Source organism: Tachysurus fulvidraco, chromosome 12 (genome assembly GCF_022655615.1).
Source record: "Tachysurus fulvidraco isolate hzauxx_2018 chromosome 12, HZAU_PFXX_2.0, whole genome shotgun sequence".
Taxonomy (NCBI): Eukaryota; Metazoa; Chordata; class Actinopteri; order Siluriformes; family Bagridae; genus Tachysurus; species Tachysurus fulvidraco.
This window is the reverse complement of record NC_062529.1, coordinates 14,776,647-14,797,069: the sequence shown is the minus strand read 5'-3', so window position 1 is coordinate 14,797,069 and position 20,423 is coordinate 14,776,647. Positions and strand designations below refer to the sequence as shown.

The 20,423-nt window shown below is 40.7% G+C and overlaps 1 protein-coding gene across 7 annotated transcripts in view; it reads right to left on the bottom strand.

The window, feature by feature from the left end:
- The window catches only part of supt3h (SPT3 homolog, SAGA and STAGA complex component), a 99,505-nt gene that overhangs the window by 4,339 nt on the left and 74,743 nt on the right, over positions 1-20,423 (bottom strand). For 5 of the 7 annotated variants that reach the window (XM_027172116.2, XM_027172119.2, XM_027172122.2 and 2 more), the window contains 6 exons: positions 20,100-20,236; positions 15,544-15,619; positions 13,678-13,790; positions 12,781-12,891; positions 10,810-10,965; positions 8,549-8,659 (listed from right to left, as the gene is read on the bottom strand). In XM_027172116.2, the coding sequence (XP_027027917.1) occupies positions 8,549-8,659; positions 10,810-10,965; positions 12,781-12,891; positions 13,678-13,790; positions 15,544-15,619; positions 20,100-20,236 (704 nt within the window). Of the gene's footprint in view, positions 1-1,837; positions 2,503-3,802; positions 7,490-8,548; positions 8,660-10,809; positions 10,966-12,780; positions 12,892-13,677; positions 13,791-15,543; positions 15,620-20,099; positions 20,237-20,423 lie in introns of those variants that run through there. The other 2 variants (XM_027172120.2, XM_047821236.1) reach the window with 2 other exon arrangements.

The window sequence follows — 20,423 nt, the reverse complement described above, 5'->3', positions numbered from 1 at the left end:
AGAGGGAACTAAGCAGCGAAGGCTCAGAGACAGAATCTGAGAGGTCACATTCTCACCTACAACCTCTTTTTGCTTGGGTTTGTAACATATAAAAATATATGAATAGCTATCTTTCAAGTTCTACCAAGATCGACTTTTTCTCTAAATTGCATTAATAGCACCATCAAAAGTGTAAGTGTTATACAAAGTTGCCCAAAGTGAGGCCTTGCTCTATGATAAATACTACTTTCATACTTTAAAGTCACTCTGCAAACTGTGTTTGGCGAAGCCTCCGCCTGGTCATTCATAAATCTCAATTTTGCAGTTAAATAGTGCTAAGTAAGGTCTTCTCTCCCCCTTATGGAAACACTCTGAGGAGGTCCTCGGGCCCAGGCCAGCCAACCCCATACACACACACACACACACACACACACACTCCACTCATCTAGGCTCCTGGCCTTGGCAGTGGGTGGCAGGCCGCTGCCTGCCGTCCGCAGCTATGCCGGGGCAAATCGTGTTGACAGTGTCCAAGAAAAACCAGGGGGAAAAAAGGAAAAGGGTATGTGCAAGGCAGGCCGAGGGAGACCGCATATGTGCAAAGTACGGCCGTAGAGCAGGCGCTCTGATGAAATACCGCCTGCTGACAGGACAAGAAGGAAGAGACAGTGTGTTGAACAGGAGCCATGTTGTATAAAATAAAACCCGCACATTTCAGTAGTGTAGGAACTGACCCTGGCTCATTTTATTGTCCATGCACATTATGAGCTCTGTTGAAATCAAGGGCACACGCATCAGAAATGTGGGAATGGGTGGATGTGTGTGGCGCAGAAGACTAGACCAAACGGTGACCACATGTGTATCTGCAACATGTGCTGTATAGGATCTAAAAACACTGCACAGGAAAATAGACAAGAACGTAGACGTTTTAAAAAAAACTGTAAAGAAATGTGCTGAGAACTCCTGTGCTCAGGATACGTCTACAACTATATCCACAGTGTCCAAGAGCTTAAAATGTCTCAAGTATATAAACACATATAGAAATACATATATTGTGTCTGTAGAAACACTTGTATATTAGGAAGCGCTGCTTTCTAAAAGCTCGGCATCCCTGTTGCACTACATAACCTCCAACAGCCAGAATGTTTACCACATCCACATGAAGTCAACAGAACGCCTGAAAAAGCAATGACAAAAACTAAAAAGAAAATGCTGATGTTACAAAGAGCTAAGAATATCAGTGTTTAAAAAGACATTTAGGTGGAGTAAATAAATGAAAAATAAATGGAGGGAAAAACAATTAGCAAAAGTCCAAATGAAAACGTCCTCATTGGCAAGTGGCGCAAGAAGCCACATTTGTCCCTGTGTCTATTTACTGTCATCATTTGGTCCAATTTGGACTGTTTGTGGATTTATTTTTCAGATGGCTGCAAGAAATAGTACGCAAGAAATAAATCTGCAAGAAGCAGCTGGTGTGATGGCACTGAATAATTTGCAGCTACTGCCTCAGTCCTGCGCACTCCAGCTTGTGAACACGCAGGTCCAAGTTCATCTAGATAAAGTTGGTGTGAAATAAAAGCAATGTTGAAAATGCCTGGCTTTCACATCGTGTGTCCTTTCTCCTTCAGTGAACTGCTGCTTGTGAAGAGTGAATTGTTTCCTTCGCCATGTCGGAAAAATCCAACACTTAAAGTGTCTTTCATGCGATATTAGAAAAAATATCATATCACGATTTAGAAAAGAATTTCTATAGTGTACAGTAAGTGGAAAAAAACTAAAAATGCATAATAAATTTATTATTAATAAACAAACAAATCTTTTCAAAATAAAAGAAATGACAATTTCTTTAAAACAATTTTTTTCAATTTCAACTGCTTTCTGTAAAATTCTTTGCTTATTAAAAACAAAAATCTATAAAAATGAATAAAAATATATCAAGATTTAAGAGTACTGTTACATCATTTATCCTACATGCCCAGTGTTTGTTACTATGGTACGTTATTTAATTTATTGACTGACTGACAGATAAACAATGCTCAGCATGTCAGGCGACTCCATGCTGAGAGCTGGACGTTCTCAGAGTAGAGGTTATTTTAAAAAGAATGAATCAGCGGTGAGGGGAAGCTGCGTAGCTGAACACTCGGTTTATACGGCAACATAACAGAAAACAGAAGAGGTTGAGCTGATGAGAAGATCACAAGTTGCAGATCCCAACTAAAGTCACAGCTTTCTTGATGTGTGGGAATTAAAAAAAAAAGAAAAAGGAAAGGAAAGAAAAAAAAAGGAAAGGAAAAAAAAAGCAGAGTTAAAAGAGCGTCTCTTTCTGCTGTTTGCGTGAGGAATGAGGCTGTTTGTGCTCCTCTCTTTCAGTCCACACGACTGCACCGGTGCCAGGACTGAGAGGGAGAAACGGAGATGGATGACCCTCAGTGAGCGAGGCTTTATCTTTGATCAGATGTGCCGTGTCCTCTCGCTGGCTCCCAAGGCCCGGGCCGTCATCTAAACGCCAGAGACAAGCGGCCTCCTCTGCACAGAGAGATGATGCTCCAATTATCAGCATCAAACTGGAGGCAACCTCACACATGCAAGACATTAACGCGAATATCGCTCTGTCGTCCTCCGCTCTTTATGCGCAATAAAAGTGAGGCCCATCACATGCTGTTTATCTCGTGTCAAACAATTTGCCATGTATAGCCTTTGTTGAGACTGCCTGTGTGCACCAATTGTGCAGTGTTCCTAATCATCGCTGCTTCGCCGTACCCACGGAGAGACAACAAAAGTCTGAGGACAAAAAACCCTTGTTAGCAGGAATAAACAAAACAAAGCTCCAACATGCTCCAGAAAATGGAACAGTACACATATTTCAAGCCTAGTGACAGCTCTAGTTTTGCTTTTGTCTTTGTATTTCTGTGTGAAGTGTAGAGGCCAGGACACAGGTCACAAACAAGTCTCGAACCTTCAGTGCAAAAAAGCTATACATCTATACTACACAAGACAAGTGGGGAAAAGATTTAAAGTTTGGGAAAGCCCAACTAACAAGCATAAGAGCCAAACAAAGATAAGATTGGGTAAAAAATAATAATAATAAAAAAGTATGAACAAGCATGTCTCCTTTGCAATAATGAGCCATTACAGGAAGCGGTGCTCCTGCTCCTGCATATTCATGAGTGGCGTCCAGCAGATGTGTGTGTGTGTATGTGTGTGTGTATGTGTGAGGCTGTGTATGTACTGGCGCCTTGCAATTACCAAAAGGGAGTATGGGAAGGGCAAAAAGAGAGAAAGCAACGGAGAGAGATGGGGAGAGAGACACTGAGCGTCTATGCGAGGCTGCAGCACACGCCAGCCGTGAGCAGGACTACGCCGCTCTCTGACTGCCACATCTGTCTGTGTGCAAAACGAACAGAACAATGAGTTTCAGACTCGTCTCAGACGGCTTCTGCGAGAGAAGAGGATATAATGGAGAAAATGTGGATAAGAGGGCATAGGTTCAAGTGTGAGGGAGTTCAGCTGCTTTGGATCCTCTCCTCTGTATCATTGTCTTCAATCTTGCTCTCTGGGCCAATTTACTGAGCCGTACTGGTGTACCCGAATATGACAGGCAGAAGGTTTTCACACCCACAGAACAGGCAGTAAAAGCACTCTGTGGTTTTCAAAGGGCTGTCAAATGAAAAGCAGGGTTTATCCCTGGTCAATTCCAAATCATGCGTGATCTGGAAAAGATGTCAGCTTCTATCCAGGGCATCCCAATCACGCTGTGGCTGTTAAAAGGTTAGAAAAGAAATACAGACATAAACTAGATAGAAGTCATTCATTAACACCCCCCCCCCCCCCAAAAGCTGTAGACACCAGTGTAAATTGTCTTATTATTGTGCACACTTAGCCAAACACTACAACTATAAACTATATGAGTCTGACCTGGAAACGAAAAGGTAAACACAGGATGATTTACGGTAAAGCAGGACTTCTGAGATTTCTGGGCAAAGGATTAGAGGCAGTTATTGTGCAGCAGAGCCTTGTTTTTTGGAAAGGTATAACCCAGCTAGTGCATCTCCAGAAGCCCAGGCTAAATGGTTTGTACTGTACACCACCTCGCTGTGAAGTGGAATTTTGGGGTCAGCATGTGGGAAAAGAAAGAAAGAAAGAAAGAAAGAAAGAAAGAAAGAAAGAAAGAAAGAAAGACAGCGTAAATCGGGAGTATCTTGGAAAAGATAGCCAGGAAAAAAAAAAGAACAGTTCCATTAAAGCAGCCGAAAGAAAGACTTTGGGAACAAACGCTTGGCGACATGCTTTGAATGGTAAAGGATTTTCATATCAACATTTCAACAAATATGAAAAGTGAGTCTGCCAACATGGGTTTGGGTTTAAAATGAAAAACAGAATATACAAAGCCTTTCCAGTGTTCGCAAACCATCCGCTGGTTCAGGCGCCTCTTCTTTTCTATATTCAATAAACTTAGTTAAACAATAAATATTATCTTTTACCTCACAGTCTCCACACAGAGCTGTGTTCCGGCCCGGGGAGGTTTGGATATCATTTAGATAATATACAGCCTTCTGGAGGGCTACTGAACGTCCTTCCTCTTCCAGTTGACTTAACATGTACAGTAAGATTCTGCCAGTTTAGCTGTTCACTTGACATCCAAACGGGCAATTTCATGCTTTAATGACAAGGTATTCAAACCACAGGGAAGAATGGCTCCACTTGTAAATGTGCAATTGTTAGTAGAAGGTTTTGAATGGCCTCTGAGACACCTAGAACAGGAAGCAACGTCTAGTGCCAGCGCTGAGGATGGAACAGGGAACGCAAAGACATAAAACTGATTCAATGGGGCATTTAGTGGAGCGTTTGTGAAGCATTGAGAAGGGCACAGCCCTATTGAAGCCCTCGCTTCTGTGGATGTCAGCGGCGCAGCACGAGATGTCTGTCCTCACAGTGAGATACGGAGACGACGGGGCAATAAACAAGAGCTGAGACGTGTCGCTCCTACGTCTGCTGTCTTTGGCACTGCATACTCTGTACAGCGAGACTTGGGCAAACCACAAGTAAGGTACAGAATCCTGCAGCCACGGCAACTTCTAAACAACTCCTAACAAAGGTTAAACGGCTGTGTTAAAAAGCTGATGATGATGACTTTTCTTCTCAGAGTCATGTGCTTGGCCACGCTTTAAGATTTATCTGTTGTAATAACATAATCTGCCATGTTATTTTTTTCGAAGATTTTTTCCTTCAAGTCTGGAGATCTTTGTGGCTCTTACAGTTTGGGTCTGGCTCGATTTGCAGGGTTTTGCATAGAAATTCTATAAATATATATAACTCACTGCTCGAAGAGAACTTCATAACTAAATAGGTGCGATATCGTGAGTTGACATTAAAATGTTCAACGAGTTTATTGTCTCAACCAGAGCTTAAAGTAGTCTTTGATTTTCGGTGCTTGCGTGGAAAGCTACAAAGAACTGAAGAGATTCACCATTAAAATGGAGAAAAATAAACAAACCTGGGTGATGAAAGCAAATGCTCAAACAAAGCATGATGTTGCCATTTCTACTGATTGAAAGATTGCCTAAGGGGAAGTGAGCTGCTCTGAGCATGTGTTACACCGGGGGTGGAATCAAATGAGCTTTGAATTTCCTTAAGTCTTATATTAAAGCCTTAATTGAATTTCAAAGTTAATTATCTGAGAACGAGGCCAGTAATAAGAGGCAGATAAAGTCTCTAATCACATGGACACACGGTTACAGCAAATAACATGTTACTATAGCTCTATGCAATCTAGAACTATTTCAGCAGAAGAGTTAATACTTCAATATACCTCACCTGGTATCCCTACGTCAAGATCTGAATCCTACGTTTATTCTTTATGATGAACGCAGCCGCAGAGAATCAGCTCAACATCTCGAACAACAAGAGCTTCGTTTTATCTTAAACATTTTTAACACTAGACGTGTGGTAAAAGGCCAGAGTAAAAATTACTTATTGGGACAATTAATCATGGTCTTAAGCTGGCTCCAGATGCAATAAAACCAAACCAATTACAAGACAGATCAGCCTCCACTCCAACCCCAACACACACACACCTAATTATTTCTGTGCCATAGCTGGTGACGGACTGCGCACAACTCATCAAAGGCAAAAACCTCAATGCCACTAGGAGAACATCTGGAAACCTTCACTCATCATCATAGGTTGGAAAACCTGTTTTATATATTACACAATATAGGGGGATACTAATGCGCTTTATAGTTTCCTTTTTTTTTTTTTTAAACATGCCAACCCCATGTTTATAGTTAAGCAATCACCGAAACGCTCCACTGACTACAGCTTCCTTAATTTGAACAAGCCTTTCTGATAATGAAACTTTAATATTTAACAGATCATTTATATCCTAGGAAGGTCATCAGCCATCATATTCCATCATACTTAAGCTAATCCCGGGACTTAAGCGTCCTGAAAAATATATAAGGAAGCAACTTGCAGTGACTTTTGAGAATTAAGAGGAACGTTATTGCTGCTGTCGACAAGAAATGTCCCAACGTCCTTGTTCCCTTTCTGGTGAACACACAGAAGACAAACAGCTGTTTTACTGGAAATCAGTTGGTTCAGAATTTTGATTCAACAAAATTCCAGTGTATTTCTATAGCACTTTTAACAAAGCAGCTTTTCATATATCTGGATGCAGATCCCTAATGAACAAGCCAGAGGTGATGGTGGCAATAAAAAACTCCCTGAGATGACATGAGGAGGAAAGCTGGAGGAAAAAAAAACACTGAAAAGTGAAGCTAGTCTAGTCAAGGTGTGGTTATAAATTACAACGGTGTATTATTGTAGAAGAAATTAGTCACTAATTTAACACTACAAAGCCAGATCTGTGTGATGTCAGCATTGTATGTTGCCAGATGTATTCTTTACAGTCTGGTGGAAATGTAACAAACCAGAGCCTTAACCAGTTGAGTCACTACTGCCCCTCACATCAACCAGTAACGTACCATTCCAACCAACAACAGTTGATGAAAGTTGACGGCTGTCAATTTAATTCACATTAAAATCTCAGTGTGACTGATGCTAAGACTTAAGGCCACCAACAGGACGACAGAACATGAGAACACAAAGCTTGTGGAATTACTATATAACAAATATGACTATGGTGAAAACGACCACATTTTCTGTTTCAGCCCGGATCATACCGATGACGTAAGCAAAACACTAACTGACCTAAGTTAAATGGTTAATCTAACATGAAGAACACTTCCTGTTACAGAATTTATCCAAGACATTATTCAGATTGTCATACAGTGTGCCAGGTAATAATATTAAAAGGCATCCAGCTTGGGTATTTTGTGAGCAAAATTCTATCAGCTTTTTATCAAAGAAATTATGCTTGTGTTGTCTGTGTGCTTTTCTTACTACCGTAAGAAGAACGTCTGTAAGGTGATGAAGCACTTCAGTTCAGGAAAATCAGGGGCATAAACGCAAAGGAGTCCTGGGTCCAACACAGCATTAGTTGTCAGGTACAAACCTACAGCACCGGACAAGATTATTCACTAAAGCAAGAGTGAGGTTTCTGGGAAGAGTAAAACTTTATTGTGTTCATGTGGAACCATTCAGAAGAGCTGAAAGTGAGTCATGAGTAAAGAAGCCCCAAACAGAAGTAGAGCATCAGGATGAATAAGGCAGAAACAGAGGGTGAGAAAAGCCACAGGGGTATAAGTGTGATTCATTATCAAAATGTCAGTAGCCTGAAATTATAGGAAACACAAATCCTACCAAGGCTGATGTGAACCGACTCGTGTCCTTATGAGGAGTTCAGATACTTGGCTACTGTAACCAAAAAGATTAAGTTATAATGCACTTCTAATATTACCAGCATTACTGACTAGGGGAAGAAAAAGAAGGAAAAAAAAAAGCAGGGTGGGGGAAAGTACGTTTGGTGGACATTAGCAAAGATCGATTTACCAACCACTCACTGAATTTCTTCATAAAGGAAAGATAACATAACAGCAACATAACAACATAATTCAGTTCAGGATATGTAAAGATCAACAAAAAGAAGCAGAACAGCTTCATATGTCCTCTGTAGCTGCTGAAGTTGACTGGCAACGATTTGGTAATCTCAGTCATTGCTAAATCGCTCATTACCTGAGAATTACACACTGACCACAATAGCATACTCTCCACACTGGCTGTGAGAAATCTCTGAACACTCCAGTAACCATTTCGCATGGTCAAACTAGCACTTACGACACCCACACTCCTGCGCACCATGTGAAATTATAACTCTCTGACGCTGAGCTGTAGAGTGATGTACGCATGGGAGCAAAACAGTCAGGCATTTCTTTTTTATAAAACTCATAGTAGAAAAACTAAATGAAATAACCTCTGCATATCAAAAATGCATAGAAATTACACTTATTTAATTCTAAAAAATATTATGTGACTTATTTTTTTTTTTACAAGGAAAATTACACTGACCACAAATTGTGCTCAACAATTCCAATACTTCAGAGCTTGACCACTTTAAAATGGGGCTGTGCTGCGATTATAAATATAACTCTTTTACGGCTCTGTTATTACGTACTGAGAAGGGGGAGAGTGGGCCAATCTTGTGGCTGTAGCGCCTGATGGCCTCTCTGATGTGGCCGGGCTGGATGGCACTGCTCTGGGCCTCCGCGCCACACGCTGCTGCGCTCTGTAACGGAGAGGGAGAAAAAACACACAGGCTGTATTATTACTAAATCAAAAACACAGTGGGAGACAGGGCGTTTAACACACAAACACAGCCAGGGGAGGCCGTCCAGACACGACAAACACACAATACGTTTGTGAAGACGGCCTGGATCGGAATTGGATAACGAGCACAGAGATTGCTCAATGCTCCTTCACCTCCTCACTCGTGTAAAATGTCGTGTGTCAGCTCGAGCTTCGCGTACTTTCAGCGGAGAGGTTCATCTGATATATAGAGAGCTGACAGTAAATGTTAGTTAACTATCTGCTGGAGGAAAGGACCTATAATTGTGCTCAATGCTCCAAATGTGTTTGACTTCAGGCAGAAAAGAACTCAATATATCTTTTAAAAAGGAGAAAGGAAAAGGGAAAAAAAAGCTTTCCTATTTTCATCCGTGCAATAAATCAGTTGTGGTAAAATGGACATGGCAGGACATATGAGAAAGTGTAACGCACATTTCCCTGCCAGTGTTTCCACTTTACATGTAGACTTTGGGATGTTGATGACTGCATCGAGATGACCACTGAACTTTCCTCCTTATTTTACCATACACTATATCTTTCCTATCCCATCTTAGGACAGCCTGAGTTCATCATTAGGTTTTATTTCAGAGTTTCTTAGTTATATGTATAATATACAAATGCTAAAAATGTGTAAATATATGTTGAGTATGAGTATAGCTGCTAATTATATATGCTGCTAATTAGAAAAAGTAGTTTCTCTGTAGAGAGACAATAGTACATAACACTTCCAAAAAAATCAAGCATGCAACAAATGTCTGTATACCTACTTGGGGAAATGGACAATAGAGTTAATACATTAGCATGTCTACACATGTTAGGACAGAAGTACAGTTGCATTAGCTCAAATAAACACTTATTGTTCAGGTGTACTCCTACCTGACCCACATTTATCATAATATTAAATGTGTGCATAACTTGTTCCAGTATTCTACAATAAAACAGTAATAAAAAAAAAAGTTATTGTATAAGCTGTAATTCTGGATCTGGAGACGAGTTTTATAACACGTTTATAACCTTTACTTGACTTTCACTTCAGCACACACATCCTATGTAAATAAACGTGACTTAATTCATGAAACTAACCATAAACCAAAGCTGTTTGTAAATGTTCAAGTTAATATGTAATTGCAGAAGGAATAAAATATGATGAGGTGACATTTTTTATAAAAACCATACCCCGATGTCTCAGATTCCTTTGTTTCATTGTTTTTCATTCACAGCAACTTTCCAAAATTTTACACAATCACTAACAACCCTCTCTGTTTCTAGTTACATTTTATTGTTGTGGAACATCTGCAAAACATGTTGGTTACTTCTTGTTATCACTTATGTTAAGGCATGTGTTAAAAAGGAGTTTTGCTCAACAGAATCTGTTTTTGTGTCTTTTGAAGTTAATAAGACAATAAGCTTGTCATGTTACATATAAAACACAAAAACATCCATGCTACTGAGTTTCCTATGGCAGCAATATTTACCTAAAAATACACAATGGCTTTACCAGTGACACTGGAGACTCCTTCCGTTACCTCACACACATGCAAAAAAACATTCACAAGTCAAAGAATCCAAAATGCACAATTTTCCTAAACGGTTTCCCTGTTTCTCTGTCGCTTCACAGATCACAGTAATCAGCGATAGCTTGCTGGCTGCTACAGTGCAGCAAAATAAACTAAAATAAGCTCCAGATTTTTTTCCTTGATCAATAGTCTTTTAAGTGGTAGCTAGTTTCATTCGATTTTCTTGCGTGTTCCATATTTCTCAATAAACCAGGAATAATATGAATAATAAAATTCTGTAGCCAAATAAGCATGTCTATAAACAACCATCTACAAATCATCAAGATTAATGCCTTTTTGCTCAGACACTGAAAGAGAAAAACAGAATAAGCATGTTTTTTGTCTCTTTTTCCCCGTCAAGTCATTTTTATTAGCCTTTTCATGTGTAGACTACACAGACGATAACGTATGACAAATATTGATAATGAAAGAACGCTTTACTATGAATGAAAAACAGAGAAATAAAGTGAGAAACAAAGTGTAAAATGATCAGAAGAAATGCACCTCTCGTACTGCATGGCCTCACGACCCTTACCTTCTTCCTCTTGCGCTGTTTGCTCTTGCTGCTGGAGTCCTGAGAGTGTGTGCCATTGCCCTGGTTTATGGTGTGCAGTTTGGCCTGATGACCTGAGCTTGGGGTGGAAGGAGGTGTGTTCTCTGGAGAATCCATGTCTCTTTTGGCAGATGAGGCCTAGAGATAAACCAACAGAGCATCCCGTAATAATATCGGTATACTGTATACATTCATTGATAAGCTGATGTGATGCAATTAACTCCCGAATACTCCCATAATCAGTTCCTCCAGGATTGATTTTATTTTTATTTTTTTTCCATAATTTGTGATATGGAAAACCTGAATTGGTGGAATTACAAGCATACAATTCTCAACAGATAACTACTCGTGTTCAATGTACATGAATGAAAGAGAGCTGAAAGAGCTTTGTGATGACATCACACATGTCTCAGCGCAAATCTGCAGAAAATCGGCGGTGTTGAAAAACTCCAATTTCCCCTGAATATTTTGAGTAGTTTGTTTGATTTTCCAAAAATCCTGGAGCGTCTGCATAATGACATGAACACAAAACAATTTCCTCTGGCCGCTTATGTTAAAGCAGCTATAAATCAGTCATTTCCTCACCAGACTGTTGTTTTCTTTTTCTTCAGGTAAATAAGACAAAGACGCAGCTTGTCATTGTTACGCTGAAAACGCAGGATGGAAAAGGAACAGCTTTAGCTGTGAATGTGCTGACACTGGAGACTCCTTCATCATATCAACAATTATAATGCCACAAGTCTGTTTATTATTAGTCTGTGGTGCAGCTTTCAGCATACAAGTCCTGTCTTGTACAACGTTTGACCAATCTGATTTGAGAATTCAACAGTGCTGTGGTAGAACAGACAAACTAACACAGCAAACCAAATCTGGTGATAAGTTCACAAGTATGCTGTGCTTATACCATCCGACACTCCATTCAATAACCCTATTATTGTTATCCTGTCTAAAACCCAAGCATATAAATAGATTTGGAAAGCTTTAAATTTAATACATTCATGCATGAAGTCGGTGTTGTTTGTATCTAAATTCAGGGATCACGCTGGTCAGTTTCTCCTCTGTTGAGACGACCACAGCTATTGTGCAATGCAGCTTCACTCTCGCATTCCTCCACACAGGACCCTCAAGGTTTAGGAGGAAGAAAAAAAAAAAACAACAACAATAATGGAATCCATGCTAGAATATAACTTGTGTTTCCAGACCTAAAGTGGCCTTGGCTGAGTCTGAATCTGAGAAAGAGAGAGATGAGGTTTTGCGGTTGCAGTGACAGAAAAGCCCCTCCACGGCAAGATCCCATAATACAAAACCACCTTGCACAAACTTGGCAGCAACAGCTAAGTGAAGGTCAAGCCTTAGTTATAGGACTAGTAATAGTTCAGTATTCAGATAGGGCAGAATTAGCATCTAGGTCTACACCCAGATTTGTTTAAAGCTGCTTATTCTTACAGTGCCTACTGTAAAAAAGGGCTATTCAAATATAATTGTAGTAAAAGTCAATTTCATCTTCAGGCAGGACAACAATCTGCAAAGCTCTCACACTTACACTCAGCACTTTGTTTAATTTAAAAATATGGTCTAAATCTGACTGATTATTAATATTCACAGGACAGCGTCTGTACACACATGCTCACAATGGACGCAGAGCTGACTCAAAGGTTTATGGCTCTGGATTGTTTATTGGAAAATTGGGGTTCAAGCCCCAGCACTGCCAAGCTGCCCCTGTTGGGCCCTTGAGCATGGCCCTTAACCCTCACTGCTCCAGGGGTGCTGTATCATGGCTGACCCTGTGCCCTTACCCTAAACTCCAAATTTGGGATATGTGAAGAAAGAATTTTACTGGGTTATAATGTAAACGTGACAAAAATAAAGACTTCCAATTCTTCTAAGTAGTATCATTACAACATAATGCAGCTCAGGCACTCACACACATTGAATGACTGGTGCATGGCTCACCTCAGCACTGGAGCTGTGGTACTGCAGGAAAGTGGCTGATATGGCATGGCTGAACGGGTCACCTGTTTTGGGGGTCATGTCTTGTTTAACCAACAGTGCAAGATCAACAATCTGGAAAATGAAAAAACAAAACAAAAAAAAAAACAAATAATTATAATTAATGAGGAAAAACTTCTTTAAAACATTACTATTTATCTCTAACATCTATCCCTAACAAGCAAGCAGGAGGCGACGGAGGCAAGGAAAATCTCCCTGAGAGGATATGAGGAAGAAACCTTGAGAGGAACCAGACTCAGAAGGTAAGCCGTCCTCATTTGGCCGACACTGGACAGGAGATAATGTAAATGTAAATAATGTCCTTTCTACAACCAAGACAGGAGATAATGTAAATGTCCTTTCTACAACCAAGAGCTCCTGAGGAACTAATAGGTCAGTGCAATTTCCAAGTTAACCACAGTAAGCACAATAAGCAGTGAATCTGTGATGTAGTGGTGTAAACACCTTAATCTGAATTTTTTTAGTAAGTACATTTGAGCAGTGCCCCCAAACAATTCATTTCAATTTCTACAACTGCTTATTTTTATGAAATTATATTTGAATAATACATTGAATTATATTAATAGATCGTTTGTTATTTCAAATTTTTGTAGAATCTCTAGATCCCACCAATGGCATGATTTATCAAAAGGCTTTGCAGGAGGCTTATCTGAATCCTCTAAGGCCTCTGCTATATCAGTACTGCAAGGGCAAAGGGATGATAGCGACCGACAAACAAATGTATTATGTAGCACTAGTTGAGCGGCTTCTGAGTGTTTCGTGCATATATTAAGAAGAGGAAAGCCACTGATTTATGTCTTTTTCAGGAAGAACTCTACAGAAGCAAAGTCAGCATTTTACCTGAGCAACAGTTTCATACGCCAGATATGACAGGATCTCCATGGAGACACCGTTGGGCTTCAGGTCCAGACTGCTGCAGTCCAGCCACTCACGAAATTTAGAGAGCTTCTTAGCTTTATCACAGAGACAGAGGAACACATCACAGATAAAGAACCGCATTAAACATGAAATAGACTACATTCAAACAACAGCATTCAGTTATACGACTCTTTAGAAACTGAATTGCTTCATTTTGAGATAAGTGTCAAATTTACACCATCATGATTAAGAAATATGGGGAAAATAGGATCAAGCATACTGACTTTACAAGTAAAAAATTCAGTAAGGGAATATCCTTATCTGAAAATCTCTTCAGGGAACACAAAAGAATCTGGCAGATTATTGACATGAGCTAGAGAAAATAAGATGCAAATGCTTGTTTTGATTTTTGGCATTATTAATATGCTGACACAAATGAACCTTTCACATTGTTTGATAAGTTCTGATGAACAAATGTCTGTGAAGCCTAAAACACTAGACGTCTGACTCTGCTGTGGTAAACTGCATTTCTACTGTACATATTCACTTTTGGTCTGCAAACGTTTGCGCTGAACTGTAAGATTGGAATAGGAAATCTAAAGACATCAGCTTTTAAAAGGTCTTACTCTTTGAAAGCTTTATGTCTACTCAGCATTTGCTGATGTGCACAGAGCTATTCTGTTCAGTTTATGACTCCCTGTGCTCGTGTTGGTTCTTTCCCACTGGTCTCAAGGCGAGAAGTGCGGGGTTACACACCAGTGCCAGTGCAGAGAGCACAGTTACTGGTGAAGCCCAAAGCCAGTCAACATGTTATTAGTGCTGGAATGTGGCCTTCACAAACCAGTGGTGGTGTGTTCAAATCCCACAGTCATGCTCTTAAACCTCTGAGCTCTCCAGATCACACAAGTCCACATGGACTGCAACCAAATTCTCTAGAATTAACATTAACAAGGTTTCAGCAATCCAGTATAGCTTAGAGACATGTTTCATGAACAGTGAGGACAGGGACAGCTGGTACAAAGATGAACAGATTTCAAGAATGAAAAGACATCAATAAAAGTCTTTATGATTGGCATCTGAATCAAATTTGCTGTTAAAAAACTTCCTAACTCTGATTAGACTGGAACTTTATGGAACAAAGTGCACCAACACAATACTGATAGGTCACAGAAAAGTATGGTGAAACAAGGCTGAGACTAATTTCTCTCTCTACAGCCGATCAGTGACAGTCCTGATAGAACATTACACACAGCAACATGTCCACAAAATGGTTCCATCTTCTGCGGTCTACTACGTTTAATATTCAGAGGAAACACAGCAGACACCCAGAAGTACCATTACAGACTTAAACACTTCAAAATTAACAATAATAAGGGACCCAAGTGGCACAACAGACAATGGCCTATTAAAGGTGTCCATGGAGCTCGTTTACAACATGAGGATGAGCGCATGAGGAAGAGTATTCCTGCTGCTGCAGACAGAGTGGGTTATGCTGCTCTGTGATGCTGAATGAGCAGCAGTTGGAAAGATGTGCTTATCTAGTGTCATGTTCCTTGATGGAAGCATGTGCTTGTGTTTACCTTCCCTTGTTGGTAGCTGTATTAAGATGGTGGGAATTAGCTTGTGGGTGAGTGTATACTAGTTGGTGTAGTGAGTGTGTAATAGTTTGTCCCACATCATTCTCATTATGCCACTTTAATCACACATGGTGCATTTCTCAACCTTAACAGATTCGTTTATAAACTCCTGATAGATAGGTTTCTGGGTTTTTTTTTAACAACCAGCCAGCCATTTAAATCTTTTGTACAGTATTGTATATTATGCATTTGTGACACAAGGTGTACTTACAAAAGCTGAGCTGTCGGCTCTCGCAAAAATCAGCATACTGCGCCGAGTCCATATTCCTTGTCTGTTTTTCAAGTCTCTGCAGATAAAATGCAAAACAATAACGCCTTATTTATCCTTCAGGAAAGGTATTTCGTTATCTCCCAGATTTGCTGACATTTCACAGAGCATTTCCAACATGTCTGGTAAATGTGAGAGTGACTTGTGGCTAATTACATAATGTTATGTTGTAAAACCAAACATGCTACTGTGCACCTGGAGGCATCAAAGAGCGTGCACGTGCATTGCCTGCCGAGAATTCAGACGAAGGGAATCTCCACTAGCAGTCAGAGTCGCGTGGGATAACCTAGATTAAAGAGTGCTTAAAAAGATCAGCTCATCTCGACCTCATCAATCATTCAGTAGGTGTATTCAAGACTGCACTGAATGGAAGACCACTTTATATGATGGGGCAACAAAAGCATGCTGTCTACACTGACACATAAGACACACACACAGCCCTTGTTGTATTGTTAAGACCTGTAATACTACAGCAGTGAAGGGTTATCAGCAAATAATATCATGGTACAAGCAGGTACAATCGTCACGTACGTCATCAAGGCTTAACTGCCTGACATAAAGATGTACAATGTGGTAAACAGGACAATAGATGCATTCAGGGTATAAGTGTTAGTCGTGTAAGTGCTTATCTGTTCCTCCTGTAATAATCTCTTCCATCACCCTGCCAGGCATCTGGAGCAATCAGGTGGCATGCTGTGGTTTTTATTTATTTATTTATTTATTTATTTATTTATTTATTTATTTATTTATTTAAAGAAGCAAGAGATCTTGTATTTAGGCAGTGATTTATGTGTTGTATCAAACTCCAAATATAAACTAGACCATCTGTGAGTCAGTTAGTATTAGTGTGAGCCACATGGCACGGTGGAATATCACAACAAGAGACCTAGTGTCTTTACAGACTTTAAGAGAGCACTGAGCTGTAACAAACCCACTTAATAGCAACCAAACAGGCCTTGCTTTGGATTTACAGCTCAACCTGTTAAATTGCAGGTCAGAACCTATAATTAGATGTTTCCTTATCCTGGACCGATTTCATACATGCACAGAGCAGTCAGTGCTATAAAAAATAAAGCCTAACAGCCACGGTGACTTTTAGGGGTTTGCAGGGTGTGCATTGTTTAAAAAAAAGAGCTTATAGTTTATGGCTCTCCCTTTAAACCTGAGTCCAACAGGTTCAAATAGTCTACACAATCTACACAGTTCAGGAGGCTGTGCAGACTGGACAGAGAGAGGCATTGCACAGCATCTCCTCCTCCAGCCTGTGGACAGTCTGACATCCAACTCGAAATCGAGGCTCGGCGCCCAAAACAGGGCTGCAGAGATCACTTTCAGCCCACCCAAACCAACCGGAGCCTTTTTATTTAGTTAGCTGGCAGTCTTTAGAAATTCCATCTTCGAAAATACATATTAATGACGGCAAGTGCTGGAACTGTGATTTCTATTAGTGTCGCTAACAGGCGAGCAGAGGTCTCATTTGCAGTGCAGAAGGGAAATTTGCAGCAGCCTCGGCGTCTGCGTTCGGCTCCAAATTGAGCCGAGAGCGATACACGCCGGAGCCACTGAACTTAAATAACTCTTGTCGAGCAGTCAGCCAGAGACAGGAGAAATGTTATGACTGTGGCTCATTGACGGAAAAGCGTGGCAGGGGGATTTTGCATTTGAATACTATGTTTAGCCGCTGATTAAATCAAAACTTCAAAACTCACCTGGTAATAGCCAGAATATACCCACAACTGAAGCAGAGCTGTGTGATTCGACATTGACAAATATTTGATTTGGCTCCTGTGTGCTTTCATGCTATGCCAGTGTGGTCAGGATAAAGAGAATCGCCAATTTGTACTGGAGATAGGAGTAATGGAGACTTCCATAGGCCATAACTCAACATACATTTGGGATAACTTGCTAGGGACAGAAACATCAGATCCTCGTTTGTATGTCTGGGACAACCTGGGGTGTTGGAGAACAGACTTTCAGGCAGTATTGTCATTCTGCACAATCACTATCAAACGCCTGTATGGATACTTAAGAATTACTCAGGCACTGCTTCAGCGTTGAGAGGCTCTGGATGCTGCCGGTGGGCTGCTTTTAATGGCTCTTAGCAAAACACTCAGACTGAAGGGAATTCAAGTAAGACACCTGATGATACTTAGAGCTTGGAGAAGACCACAGAATAATATCCTTAAGCACCACAATTATCCTAGTCAGCAGGAGAAGGAAGGAGTCAACTCCCAAAATACATTACAAGCTCACTTTGCCGTTATAAAGGTGTTTTTTATAGTTAATAGTTCTTTGGTTCCTCATAAGGAGAGATGATTTTTGCAGAGAAAAATACATTGTAAGGAATCATGAAGAATAATTCTTTGTTTTCTGTAACAGAAATAGCACAAAAAATGTATGCAATCATATACGGGGAGTTAAAACCAGGTTCGAATATAATGGAGAAAGTTCAAAACCCATTGTGAAATATGAAAAATACATTTCCCTGGAGTCCCAGAATAGCATTCTCTGAAGACTGCTGTCATCATAGCATTAATGCCAAAACAATGTAGATCCCACACAACATGACAAAGAGATTTTTAAGCATTCCCATCTGAACTTAGCCAAGAAAATAACAGATTGTCAAGAGATCTTAGAGGGTCCATGACAAGACTGATGGTCTGCCTGAAGAAACCCTATCCACATAACATTGACCCAAAAAAAAAAAGTCTGATCAAGACTATAAGCGAACGGCTAAATTATAACCCTGTCTGACCTGATGCATGGCAGTTATGGCTGCCAGTTCAGAGGACTGGGCACTCACCATAAGGTTGGACCATAAGCTGCGGGTTTGGAAATGCCATAAAATAGCATCCACGGTATTTACACAAGTGTTGCAATATATTTACATCACCCAGAAACCTCTGGAGAGTCAATGGAGGGTATAGCAGAACGCTTTGAAAAGGGGCCATTTACTGTAAATAGGGACTATATTGAAGAAATCTTGGTGAGGAGAGGAGAAAATGCACAAAAGCCAAAAAAAAAAAAAAAAAAAACCAATAATCTTGGATACTTTATATTACTAGACACATCAAATTAAATTCCAATTCTATGTCCTTTTCAAGGAAATGCACATTAGATTAAGTGAGTTTTTTGTGTGTAAAAAAATAAAAAATAAATAAAAAATAAAAAAGGGGTCCGCAAGATAAAGCAGCTCGGTGCACTGTGGGTAAGCCATAAAACTACTCAGTGGGGCTTCGTGAGCAGTGCAAAGTGGGAGGCCCAGAAGGATACGGCTGCTTATACCCCAAAAGATCGTCCTGATAGCTAAAACACACCCATTAAAACACTCGGCAGGAACAAAGTTTGGGGGAAAACCACAGGCTCTCTGGGCCACAGCCAGAATGACTCGGGCTTGGTTTTAATTGAAACAGGGTATATAAAGTCTCATGACGATACTTCCCCCGTTTTCTGAACACGTCCATGGTTCCTGCTTCAGTCAGTTAATTACATCTTTCAGTCATGGCCCTTTATTTCAATTGGCAGTGTGAGGACAAACGGATGTTATAGAACGCTCCCTTACTGTACTGTTACTAGAATAATGCTGAGCCAAGTGAGCGCTGGGGATTGCACAAAGTTGAGGGCTTGGAATAAGAGTGTCCAGCATTTTGCCTTGTTAATATTTGTTCTTGCAGGTTGTGTGTTATGTCTGAAAAACACTGACACTGTCTCTCTAATGACACTGGACTGGCCACAGCTAAACTTTCTCACCTCCTTCCTGAGTTCTGTTCATTTGCATGTCGGGCTCTGTGCAATGGAAAGTAGATGGATATAACGTTGCAGCGGAAAAGTCTGCTAAAATGTTCAGTCTACAAGTGGACAAGGACAAAAAGAAACAGAAGGACCTTATGACAGGCTTTAGAGGTCTGGCTGCTTGTCTTTGGTGCAACCTGAACACTTTAGCAACTCTTTCAGTGCAGACAGACTATCAAGTGTTCCTGTGGTCAGAGGGCACATTTAACATGTATAAACACCTTGTAGTAGTGAGATCCGATTCCCAAATGAGAAACCCTGTGTCTAATCATACAGGTACCCTACACAACTTTTTCTCTCTCTCTCTCTCTCTCTCTCTCTCTCTCTCTGACCACAAGAAATCTCTCTCTCTCTCTGACCACAAGAAATCTCTCTCTCTCTGACCACAAGAAATCTCTCTCTCACTGTCTCACACACACACACGTGCACACACTGACTCACACTCTCTCTCTCTACTCTCTCTTCCCTTTCTCACACACTCTCTTTCTCCCTTCTCTTTCTTGATGTAGTCATACAAGTCTCTGTGTATATACACACACACACACACACACACACACACACACACACACACACACACACACACACACACACACACACACACACACACACACACACACACACACACACACACACACACACACACACACACACACACACACACACACCAGGGCCTGTCCTGTCAGCTCAGCACTCTTTATCCCACTCACCTCCAACCTCTCCTGCTTGACTTCATCCATGTCCTCGTCCTCTAGCAGTGTCAGGAATTCCCCTGTCTGGTCGATGGAGCCCAGGAAGTCCAGCATCAGCTTCTGCCTCTTGTTGGCACTGCTGCTGGAGAATTTGTCTAGATGAACACACACACACACACACACTTACTTACTGACTTTCTGGTGCCCACATCTGCAGACCAGCTGGCCTTGTTTACACCTGAGCTGTAATGGGACGAGCCCGAGGCGCTGCCCACTCAACCGTCATCTCTTCTAACTCTGCGCTACAACACTGCCTGGTACTATGTATGCACCCAGGAGAAA